At 31.2% G+C, this 12,985-nt stretch overlaps 2 protein-coding genes across 3 annotated transcripts in view; both read right to left on the bottom strand.

The window, feature by feature from the left end:
- Positions 1-12,985, bottom strand: part of LOC106136244 (cytochrome P450 6B5) — a 425,135-nt gene that overhangs the window by 320,035 nt on the left and 92,115 nt on the right. The gene's annotated exons all lie outside the window — the stretch shown is intronic.
- LOC106136243 (sodium/calcium exchanger 1) overlaps positions 10,129-12,985 on the bottom strand; it is a 92,265-nt gene continuing 89,408 nt past the window's right edge. For both annotated transcript variants that reach the window (XM_013336730.2, XM_060949054.1), the window contains one exon: positions 10,129-12,290. In XM_013336730.2, coding sequence (XP_013192184.1) covers positions 12,086-12,290 — 205 coding nt within the window. In that variant the 3' untranslated portion in view covers positions 10,129-12,085. The remainder of the gene's footprint in view (positions 12,291-12,985) is intronic.

Genomic DNA, 12,985 nt, shown 5'->3' with positions numbered 1-12,985 from the left:
AATGAGATAAATAAGGAGATAAAAAGAAACATACGTACGTACGTACATACGATTACAGAGAAAACAGTCTCACAAATACTGAAAGGCCACGTTCAGCTGTTTGGCTACATGATTGAATTGTGTATGATTGCATCAAGTCGGAGACTGTACCAATAGAAATTGGAGCAGGAGGTGAAAGCAAAAACTCTAGCCGAGCTGATTCTCCTCGTGAATCCTCTGAATTCTTTCTGAAATGAAATTGACGGCCTCTGTGGCACAGCGTTAGTGAGTGCGCTTGTCTGTGACACCGGAGCTCCCAGGGTGGAATCTCGACCAGGGCATGATGAGAAAAGAACTTTTTCTGATTGGCCTGGGTCTTGTTGTTTATCTATCTAAGTATTTATAATAAAATATAGTATCGTTGAGTTAGTATCTCGTAACACTAGTCTCGAACTTACTTCGAGGCTAACTCAACCTGTGTGATTTGTCCAAAAAAAAAAAATCCAGAGTCATCAAACAGGTTTCTCAATTTCTTTTACAGTTTATAGGCCAAATAGAAATTCATAGTTTCAAAAAGTGAAAGGTTGCTAGCCCATCGCCTATAAGAAGAATCCAAAGTTTATCAACCTTTCTTTTAGTCGTCTATGGGAAAGAGATGAAGAGTTCCTAATTTTAAGTGCAAAGAACCACACGGCACAACGAGGTAAAGTAACGAATATATCTTTATCCAGTTTTCATCTCTTATGTAGGAACTTTATACATATGTCCTAGGGGTGCATTAAGTGACGATTTTCCAAAATTCCCGCGGGAACAGATGTTGTAGGGAGTTCTCGTTTAACGTGGACTTATTACAATTTGTTATTAGTTTTAAAAACTAATTTAAACAACTGAATAACAAAGTACTTGAAGCTTCATTAATTGGATGCTCGGGTCAAGAGATGCCTTCAAAGGGCCACTTCAAATTAGCCTCGGCCTGAACTATCTATTTTACCGACTTTATAAAAAAAAATTGTTCTGTGAAGTAGCAGCAATGGAAGCAAATTTTACAGTTAAACAGTTACCAGTTTTCTTTTTTTTTATCATATCCTATACTCGTGAAGACGACTAAAGGATAGATTTATACACTTGTGTCCAATCCATACATCATTGTCCGGCGCAGAACTGACTTTTTTCACAAAACAAACTCGGCTCGCCATAAATCAAACCTGTATTAAAAATTTAAATCCTTATTTCGTGGATATAAAGTTCAAAATTGTTCGAAAAACAGTTTTTGTTAATACTCGTAGTCTCTCGCTCCAAATTTGAATTGAATTTTAAGTTTTGAGAAACAAAACTTAGAAATGAATTAAAAAAATATTAGGAAATACAAGTTATACAGTACATAATGAAAAAGACAAATAATATATTATTTGTCTGTACTGTACTTACTATTTTCTTGTTACTGTGTAAATTTATATGCAATAAAGATATAACAAACAAACAAACAACCAAACAAGAACAATATCGTCTAAATGAGTAGAAATTTCCAAATACAATCACATAGAATTTAATTTTTAGACTTTAGTCATAAATTTATCGTAATGTAAAACATTTCGGCAATAATATTATAGATACATATAATCAAGTCTATGTCCCTTGCGGGATAGACAGAGCCAACAGTCTTGAAAAGACTGATAGGCCACGTTCAGCTGTTTGGCTTTATGATGGAATTGAGATTCAAATAGTGACAGGTTGCTAGCCCATCGCCTAAAAGAAGAATCCCAACTTTACAAGCCTATCCCTTAGTCGCTCTTTTACGACATCCATGGGAACGAGATGGAGTGGTCCTATTCTTTTTTTTTATTGGTGCCGGGAACCACACGGCACATGGATTATAGCACGGCATTATAGATCCAATACCTGATATTCTTTCAATTCCCGATGTAACAGTTCAGAAACATATTGGAAGGGTGAGAAACATTGCAATACTTTCAACGCGGTGAACCGGATTAATAAGACCGTACTATGATATTTTATTTACTTATTTTTAAATATTATTTTAGAATAATTTTATAATTGGTTATTATAAACGTCGCAGGTAAGCTCTATTTAAAAAGTCATAGTATAACAACAATCTTTATTATGACTACTTTTACAATTTTTAAGAGTAGTTGTTTTAATACAACATGACGTTATTTTAATAATCAAATAACATTTAAATTAATTAAATGTCATCATGGAGCCGAGAAAGTTTTCCGTGTTGATACAAGAGCGTTATGTTCGGTTTTGTAATTATAATTAAAATTCAATTAAACTGAACACGCTGTATAATAAATTCAAGGTTATTCAATTTGGTTAATGTTGGCAGCATAATATTAACTAGCTTCTGCCCTCGGCTCTATCTACCCCTATGGGAATGAGGCGCGATTTTATGTAAGTAGGTAAGTTACTTACCTAATATTTTTTCATTAAGCCAAACAGCTGAGCGTGGCCTATCAGTCTTTTCAAGACTGGTGGCTCTGTTTACCCCGCTAGGGATATAGACGTGATCATATGTATGTATGTATGTATTTTTTCATTAACAAAGAATGTTTACAAATTGTGAACTAATGTTCACAATTCACAATTCATTTTTCATGTTTAAATTTGAGAATCAACAATCATACATAAAATCACGCCTTTTTCCCGGAGGGGTAGGCAGAGACTATATCTTTGCATTTACCGCGATCCCTGCATACTTCTTCAGCTTCGTCCACATTCATACGTCTCGAGAATCGATGGTATTGATAGAAGCAGGACACGCAGTGATTCCCTAAATTGTGAAAACCTTCAGTCATTCGACGAAGGTCGAAAGTCGAGAAGATCTCTCAACAAAATGCCGTCGCGAAATTGAAATATACTTATCAAAATTGTATTAGTTAACACGCTCATTGAAAAATATACATATGTAGGTACATACATATGATATAGCAAAAACAATTCTTCAAGATTATGACTTATTTGAAATTATTTTAATGCAATATGCTTCAATATGCTATCCGTGTGGTTCCCGGCACCAATATAAAAAAAGAATAGGTCCACTCCGTCTCATTCCCATGGATGTCGTAGAAGGCGACTAAGGGATAGGCTTATAAACTTGAGATTCTTCTTTTAGGCGATGGGCTAGCAACTTGTCACTATTTTAATCTCAATTCTATCATTAAGACAAACAGCTGAACGCGGCCTATGAGTCTTTACAATAATGTTGGCTCTGTCTACGACGCAAGGGTGGGACGACGGAAGGATATAGACGTGATTATATATGTATGTATGTATGCTATCAACATGACTCTATTTAGTAATCTCAATTCATATAAATAAATATATCGCGTCTTTATCCGACGGGGCAGACAGTGCCAACAGTCTAGAAAAAAAAACCGAAAAGCCATATATGTGTGTCCGTGAAAAATTAACAATTTTTAACGCGTACCTGATTTTTGTATAAATCTTTAACAAATAATCTCATGCCGTTTTTTACCTCCCTTGATACATACTGAAATACATGACATTGTCCCGAAGGACGTCTTTACGAAATTTACGAAAAAAGTAATCTAAATCCTTTGAAGGCACGTCAAGCACAAATGACAATATATGAGGGCTCATTTACGTCGCCCATCAGAAAAATTACCCCAAAATGAGACACCTAAGGTCGACGTTCCTTCAATTTGTCTCACGAGAATATGTGGAGACAAAAATTAATCGCAGGATCACTTTTATAACGAGACTCGAAAGAGATGTGATTTATTCTGTTTTATTGATAAAATTAAAAAAATAATAATAAAGAAACAATTCATTTAGGTAAAATATTTTTCTTGAAAAATTTAAAATCTTATTACAAATTACAACTTTTGAATTTTGTGGCTCAATCAGTGTAATTTGTCGCGTTTTTTTATACCCTTAACATTTGAACCAAGGACTCCGAGGTTAAAATTCAAACAAAGTAATTTCTATACCCTTTCTTATCTAATATGGAAATTGGTTTAAAAAATACAATTTCCACTTGAACCAATGACCCTCGGAGTCACAACTCAAACATAGTATTTTCTACGCTTATTTTCAATGAACTTGTCTAAGTTTGTTCAATACAGAACTGTTTTTTTATATTTGTCGGATCTTGTTCTGATATAAATTAAAACTGCACTTTCTTAAATAACTTATATTTTTGACATTTGGTTTATACATTATGTATTTACATCCGTGACTTTATAAAAAGTGTACTTAATTACATACATTCAATATTATATCATGCGCGCTTATATCTTTAAGTATTTTTTTAATATTCTATTTTTGTTCTTTTTTTTTATTAGTGGCCAGCAGTACCACTTTCCAATTATTGTACAAATTTAAAGTAAAAATTTGCATTTTAGGTAGATGCTTTTGTCATTCACACAGTAATGATATCAGTTGGGTTTTATTAAATAATTTTTTTTTCTTCTATGTGTCTTGCTATGTGTGTAGATTATAAAAGGAAGTCAAGGACAATGCTTTTTAAATTGGGAATTGTTCTTTTAGGCGATGGGATCCTTTCATTTGGCTTCCAGATAAGTGTGACCTTAAAACGTATTCATTATTTTCATAATTCTGAATTGAATAAATTAAAAGAGATATTCCTAAATGCTTTAATATCTTGGTTTGTTTGACGTTTTAATCAACCACAGTGTAATAAACTCGTTGTAATAATACTCTCATTGCGACAGTCTCCTGCATACGTCGCGAACCATAGCTGAGTAAATTATGTAGGGCACAAGTCATAGTGTTAAAGCCCGTATTACTAAATTCAGATAACCAAAATAATTAAATAACCATTAAGAAGTTAGGTAAAGTTACCTAATCCATACTAATATTATAAATCTGAAGAGTTTGTTCGTTTGAACGCGCTAATCTATAGTTGTAATAATGTCGTATAGGTTCCGGCACGTGTGAGTATCACCACTTTGAACATCTCTTTCCCGTGGGTGTCGTTAAAACCGACTAAGAAAGAAACTCATCTAATGCAGATTTTACCATGTTCCAATATGGGTAAGATTATTCTGCATCGGTTGCGGCTGACGGGAGTCACTGACTTACCCTGATGACTGACTGACGGTAACATACTTACTAAAAATAATATCCTTTTCATTTTTATGCCAACACTTGTAAAAAAAAAATGGTTAAAAATAATTGCGGTACGATCGAGGTTCAATTGCTTTCCAGCTTAAATCATTAGCGCGATCCGGGAATAGGGTCTATTCATTCCACCTCTTTGGCTATCCGAAATGACGGAGAGATGATAACACATTATGTCTTATGACGTTCGTGAATATTATAGTCAGACAATCTTTAAAGGCACGCTAGTCTCAAGGGGTGCTTACATAGATAGTAGCTTGTAACTTTTTGACAAATACCAATATGTTAAATATAACTTAAATATTTATATAAATGTAAAATGCTTCTAGCATTAAGTCCGCCAATTGTGCTATACATTTGTAATTTGTGCAATGAAGTTTAAATAAATAAATAAATAAATAAATAAAATGACGTCGAAAAATGCCCGCGAAGGCCTATTTTTTTAATAAAACTTTAATATATTCAATCATGATATAGCCCATGCGGGGTAAACAGAGCCACGTAGAGCTGTTTGGCTTAATGATAGAATTGAGATTCAAATAGTTAAGGTTCGCCTAAAAGAAGAATCCCAAGTTTATATACCTATCACTTAGTCGCCTTTTACGACATCCATAGGAATGAGACGGAGTGGTCCAATTTTTTTTATTGATGCCGGGAACCACTCGTCATATATAAATTTTTGATTTCAAGTTGTCATAACAAAAACAATTAACGCTGACGCTTATAACTTACGCTACATAGACGCATCTTGGTCTAACTTAACAAAACCGCAAACATGCTTCAGCTTGTACTCTCGCCGCAAATAAAACTAAGACTTGTAGCTTGTGGAAAACTTAACTTATTGCTGTAGCGTACACGTGCAAATAAACGTTCTGGAAATTCTTCTAGCACGTAATTCACCTGTTGAAGATATATGAAAGAAGTTTTAAATGAGCCTAAAAATCTATAGTAATATTATAAACGTGACTTCCGGTGAAAATGCTGGTAGTTATAATTAGATTTAACTGATGTGACTTCAATAAGTGACACCTTGTATCCAATTTTGAAAATAAATCTATTCTATTCTACTAAAGACGTCCTGGCGAAGAGTCAGATAAAGTGTACCCGAAACCGCCGAGCTTGTATTTATGCAGAGATCGTGGAAAGATGTAGTCTCTGCCTACCCCTCCGGGAAAAAGGCGTGATTTTATGTAGGTATGTATGTTAAAGTTATTCCTTTTTTATGGTATTGTATCAGTGAGGACCCTTAATTGACCATTTGTTTCATTTTTCTTTTTTAAGTGGCGCTATTTTTTGTAAACGGTTATTGGTCTTCCAAATAAATAAATAAATTACCAGAACCATCTTCCTGTCTCCAAAGGGAGAAATAAACGGCGCAAATGCATTTTTAATTCCCGCTTTTGCACGAAGTAGGTACGAGTAAGCGCTCTGAATTAATGCCAGTCCGTGAACTCATGAGAAATTGCTTTTTTTTTCTAATAATTTTCTTTCCACGTCTTGAATCCTCTCCGGTATAAAAGTAGCCTATATATGAATCTGGGTCTTCAGCTACCTACATACCAAATGCCATCGTAATCGGTTCAGTAGTTTATGCGTGAAAGAATAAAAAACATCCATACTGGCATCCTGACATACTCACAAACTTTCGCATTTATAATATTTATAGGATGGGAACACTTTTTGGAATTAACTTTTACACAAAATAGAACCTTATGTTGTTTGCAAAATAATATTGATTGATAACAGGTCAAATAAATATCAGGTCGGAAAGAAAACAAAAACATTTAACAACTAAATAGTATTATTTATTAGGAATTTTAGTTCTTATGAATGGCAATAAATAAAGATAGAAGTTTTTTTTTATAGTAACTATAACATCATTTCATGTTCATATTTAAACAGCTACACAAAATATACCAGAATAATTATAGCAACATGAATTATTAAAATAAATTAACAATGATAATATAAATTTTATTTGCATAAATCTAAATTTGAAGCTCTTACATTATTATAAAAATAAGATACATATTTTTCGGACAACTTTACAATATTTTCTTGTAAATAATTAATATATTATTAAACGAAATAATTCTTGTAAAATAAATTGTTAATGTAAACACTAGATATAAATTAATATTTTTTTTAACTTTTTCTCAGGACGGTTTACAGCAACGAAATGCCAGTTTTTACAGAAATTCGTTAAACAATTAGGCAACAATTTATATGTATTTTAATTTTAAATTTTCCATTTTTCTAATAAAATAAAGAATACTCAAACAATATTACAAAAATATTTAATGAATTAAACATTTCAACTCGTGCGATGGAATGCAACTTATATTGAAAACGAGAAATAACAATTATTATATTAAATCATTTAACATATTTATTATAGTTAAAAAAATATTACGTATGTTAAGTACCTTAAAACAATAAAGCGAATGAAAAGCAACTCAGATCCAAAACACAAAATGTCAAGTAAAACAGAAGCCAAGTTTATATTAAATGTTTACCTTCGTACAACATAATACATCAAATATGTAGGTAGATCTATGTATGTGTGGAGTCTACTTCATAGACTATTTACACTATCAGTTCGTTATAGCTACGCAATAGCCTATTTTACACACGAATACATAAACAAAGAAGAATCTAAACACGCACAACATTTAGATAGATGATAGGAAATATCTATCAATAACACTTTTTTTAAATGGCATCGTTTGAATGTTATTTAAATTCATGGAAGAATTCATTTCTCATTCAAAAATGTATTATTGATAGATTAAATTTACAATTGAGTATTATAGCCATGTAGAGACTAGATTTACTTAAGAAATACAGGCATCGTTGACCGCCTTTTTATTTAAAGTGGAAAGCGATTGGATTCAGTTTTTAATACCCGTGTTACAATGTTAATTATGGATATATGTAGTCTAATTGCAAAACTGAATGAATACATTACAGTGTTTTTTTTTTCCACGCCTACATTATTCGTCTGACGTTGCAGGTCACTGGATATAATATTGACGGATCTACTAGAATATTTTAATTTGATACAGAGCTAATGGTAACTACCTAGCGGAATGCTGAAAAAAAATTACGATTTTTTTTTATTAATTTACATTAACGAGTTTGCAAAAAAAAGGTTCAGATGAATTTTTGAAGCTAATTATTTTTATGGGTCACTGTCCCAATTATTTAAGTTGTATGGTTGCGTTTAAAAATAAATAAAAAACAACGTTACGCAGAAATTACCTTAAATTCATTCTTCTCAAAAGCTGCGAACTATTTAATGATGATAATGTGTTCTACGCACATGTTTGCTGAGAGCACTTAAGAGTGGCACATGAAAATGGGTAAAATAATATTTTTAACACACTGCACTCTCTTGCAGGCTAAAGTAAGATATTTGTGTTCTTTTATTATTATCATTTATGACTTTCACAATCAAATAATTGAGGCCTTCACTAGTTCCATTATTACGAGATCCGTTGTAAATGGAACTATGGTACCTACTAGTGTCAACAAACGTTTTTAATTACCATAGAGATTACAATGAATTTTATTTTAATCAATCTAAAGTACTTATTACAGCACGTTTTTAATTTTGGAAATATTTTTTTGATTCTACATAGTATTAGTAAGAAATACAAAGATTAAGCTTAAGTTTAGAAAATCTACGATTTAGAAAGAGAATAAGTATTATAGAAAATGTCTATAGAAAATAAATTCGAAATTAAATTTTGGTCCAAATTCAGACAGAATTGTTATGTTTAAAATGCTAACTACTAAAAGACAAAGATAGATAAAAGTTTAAAACATTTCAAGGTAAAACATTTTTGTTTTTGGAAGAAAGGTCGAAGAGAGGAGTATGAAAAGTTAGAATTTTTAATAAGTATTCTATAATGTAAAAAATTTCATGATTTCAACTAATTTCCTAATAAAAAATATTACAAATGCATTATTTTTTGTATTGAAAAATCTAATACTTTTGCTAGTCGTATGTATCTTGAATTTAAATTGGAACAGTAATTTTCCTGTGATGACAATGACAAGTCTTTAGAATTGGTCGATAACACTTGAATCAAAACAAATTAATTTCGCTAAATAAATAGTAGTGATAGGTTTACAATAGAGAAATGAAATGTCAAAACACAATTTTTCGAGAACTCCAATGTTTAAAACAGCTTAATACATTGACTAAATGCTCCTGGGGAAATATACCACAAGACTTGGTATACCCATAATAAGTATTAAAAAATATCACCCCATTAGGTAAATTAAAATTGATTTTATAATCGCTGGCTCGATACTCAATAACAGAATTAGATGAAAAACGTACAGAAAACATAATTCTCAAAATAATATTAAAGCTTATAATTATGGCAGTATAACTACCCAATTAATACTTTTAATAGTGCCTACAGAATACTATATTATTTTATTTTATGGGGTTCTTATTTCGATGTATTATTAAAATCGTATGTTGAAATAAGTGCATTCTATTTAAATCTTTAAAAAGTATGAACAAATGAGTTATTATTTTTTTGTATATAAATACATCATAATGATTTCTAAGATTTTTATAAAGTATGACGGTTTGTAAACAATATACTCATACTTATAAAAATATAAGATATCAACTGATTTAAATACTTTTAATATGTAGGCACTATTAACACCATGAACTGCGCCCAATGCATATATATTTATATATAATATATATATTTATATAATTTTATCTAAGCTTTTCCTACAGCTAATTTATAAGTAACTTTAGTATGTACATATAATCTAAACGCTAAAACAACTATGTCATTAAAATTTTACTCTGACTTATCATCAAAGCATTTGTTTTTTTTTTTATATAAATAATGTTTTGCACTAAGTATAACATTAAACGAAAAATTATGTTCATTATTTGTTTTAATCCGAAACGAGTATTAAGTCAATCAATAGTTATTAAATACGATTTATATTTTGAATAACATAAAAAACTAAATTAGGTATTTCTAATTATTATTTTCATACAAATATAATTATTACGTCAGCAGTTTCGTGGACCAATATTCATTAATATATATATTATAAGCATAAGTAATAACAATTATCTTCGATACAGTGAGCTTGGGTTATCGTAAAACATAACTAAGGAAGCAAATTAAAAAAAGAATACACGTAGCCCATATAATTTTTATAACACATTACATAACATACGGATCTTCGGAAAATAAAAATAACTATGGTTATTCCATTACATTCTATAAAATAAATGGTTCTTCGTGAAAATACTCAAAACAACACGCTTAATAGTAATCTATATGTAATTTACTGAACACCGTGAACAAAATTACCCTTTTTTGAGGTATTTACTTACCTACTGCTAATTCTAGCGGCAACACATTTTTCGAAATTTGGTATACCTATATATTTTACACATAAAATATTTGACACATTAAGGCCTTTACACCAAAAAAATAATATTATTTTTTAAATAAATTATATGAAAATTATCATTATATAGGTAATTTATTTAGGTATATTATTTTAAAAGAAACTTAAATTTTCTCAATTTTTTTTTTTAATTGACGCGGAAACTCATTTTTAAATATTTTCTAACATTGTATTTCATCATTCAAGAATTAACAATTAGACATGTATAATTTTTATTTAAACTCTTTAGTAAAATCCTAAAAACCCCTGGAAGTACATATGTATCGGCTCAATGTGTCATCTTAAAATAACCTTAATAAATTATAATGACTCCATCGTCACACCTCATTAGTTTGGTAATGCTTGGAGCTAAAATTGTCGATCCACACGTCCTACATTATAGCTCTATAAATAAAATTTGAAAATAAACAACTGAAGACGCACAAAATAACTACTATCTCATCAAGACTACGATTTATTCGCATTTTTCCGACGTGGCGACAAAAGTTACGACGAGCGAAGCTTCTACTTTGATGTTAATTTATTTTTTAATTATCCTAGGTGTACACAAATCCTATTTCACATTTAGATTATAAAAGCGTAATTTTCTAGTAATTTTTACTTTAATGTAGCTACACGTCTTTAATTATAGAGCCACAAAACTGAATTTTTTAAGTTAATTTAATTTTAATTATTCTGTTGATTGAAAGTAATCCCAAATGATTAAAAGTCAACCATAAAATAATATTTATTACTTAATTCAAAATGTGTAAATTAAACATAAAAAAATTTGCTTTCACAGAAATGCGAAACGGGTTTATTTGCTAATTACGTTGGTATACAACATACAAAATTCTCTGACACGCTAACATTCTACAATTACTAACGATATAATGCGTATCTATCTTTTTATCTTATTTAGATTTATACCACAGCCTCCAAGGCTACATTTAACGATTATTATCAGGTTAAATAGTTTGAAATAGGTAAAGAGTGAAATATGAATTGATAATCTAATTCTTTAAATTTGAGCACATGCATTTTATTTAGGTTAGTTAAATTATTTTTCAAACGATGCTTTCCTCAGTAAATATATATACTTAAAAGCTTATCTAATAAGCCTTTTTTTCTTTTTTCACGACTGTTTCCAGTGGCCGTATGCTTTGTTGTTAAACGCTTGAAAAATAACCTAACTTTTATAGAAAGACACAAATAGAACAAATAAAGTAGAAGATTCGATAAAAGACACGAATTACTCACATATATCTTATTAACATCTACGTTTAAGATTTCCACACAAAAAGGTTGTGTCGCGTCGCGTCGTGTCGCAAGTGCGTTCACAAGTCTCTAACTCCCAGTACGCCTGCTAGATGGCATTAGTGTACTAAGAAATATCTTGAATAATTCGCGTCTTTTAGTAAGTAGAAATATTTTGATGGTGTCATGTATTTTCAATCAACGCGACGAATAAAAAGAATCATCTGAAGTAGTCGCAAATATTTCCACTTTGATCTTTAATATCTCGAATTAATTGCCAGACTTTTTAGAAGCCTTGGATTACATCGTAAGCTTCCAAACTAGACATAGTAAGATAGACTAGCCAAAGAGAGAAGAAGAATATGGAAGTGATAATTTTGATAGTACGAGGACCGCCGAGTTCCCCTCCTATAGATTTCCGCCGTCTCAGCACCAGGACTAGAACAGCTAATGCGGCTTCAGAGCAAAACATGGTAACGCTGAACGCTAAGCTGTGGAGGAAAGGTTTCATTTTATTTTCAGATTAAAGTTAGAAATTTGTGCTGTTTTGTGTGTAATTGTGATATCACAAGATTTCATGCACGCAGTTATGGGGTACAAAGCGGAACTGACCACCAAAAAAAAACTTTTATCGACTACTTATGACCTTTTTTTACACATACATACATATCATCACGTCTATATCGCTTGCGGGTAGACAAATCAAATCAAAATCAAAAATCAAAATATATTTATTTCTTTAACTAAATGGTACATAATTTCACTGTGGTTGTGGCCTCCTATTAAGTGAAATACACCTGTATCAGGAGGTCACGCTCTTTCATAGCCAATTTTAATAATAAAGTACCTAACCTACCTAAGACAGAGCCAACAGTCTTGAAAAGACTGAGAGGCCACGTTCAGCTGTTTAGTTTAATGATAGAACTGAGATTCAAATAGTGACAGGTTGTTAGCCCATCGCCTAAAAGAAGAATCCCAAGATTATAAGCCAATCCCTTAGTTGCCTTTAACGACATCCGTGGGAAAGAGATGGCGTAGTCCTATTCTTTTTTCTATTAGTCCCGGGAACCACACGGCACTTTCTTTCCTCATCAATATTTTCAACGTAAGATCATAAGCGCACCTTTCCTATCAAAATGTTTGAATATCTTAGGTCGGTTAGGTCCAAGCTATCGCATTTCCACCA

The sequence above is a fragment of the Amyelois transitella genome, chromosome 18, assembly GCF_032362555.1.
Source record: "Amyelois transitella isolate CPQ chromosome 18, ilAmyTran1.1, whole genome shotgun sequence".
Classification (NCBI taxonomy): Eukaryota; Metazoa; Arthropoda; class Insecta; order Lepidoptera; family Pyralidae; genus Amyelois; species Amyelois transitella.
This window is presented reverse-complemented; position numbering and strand designations above follow the sequence as displayed.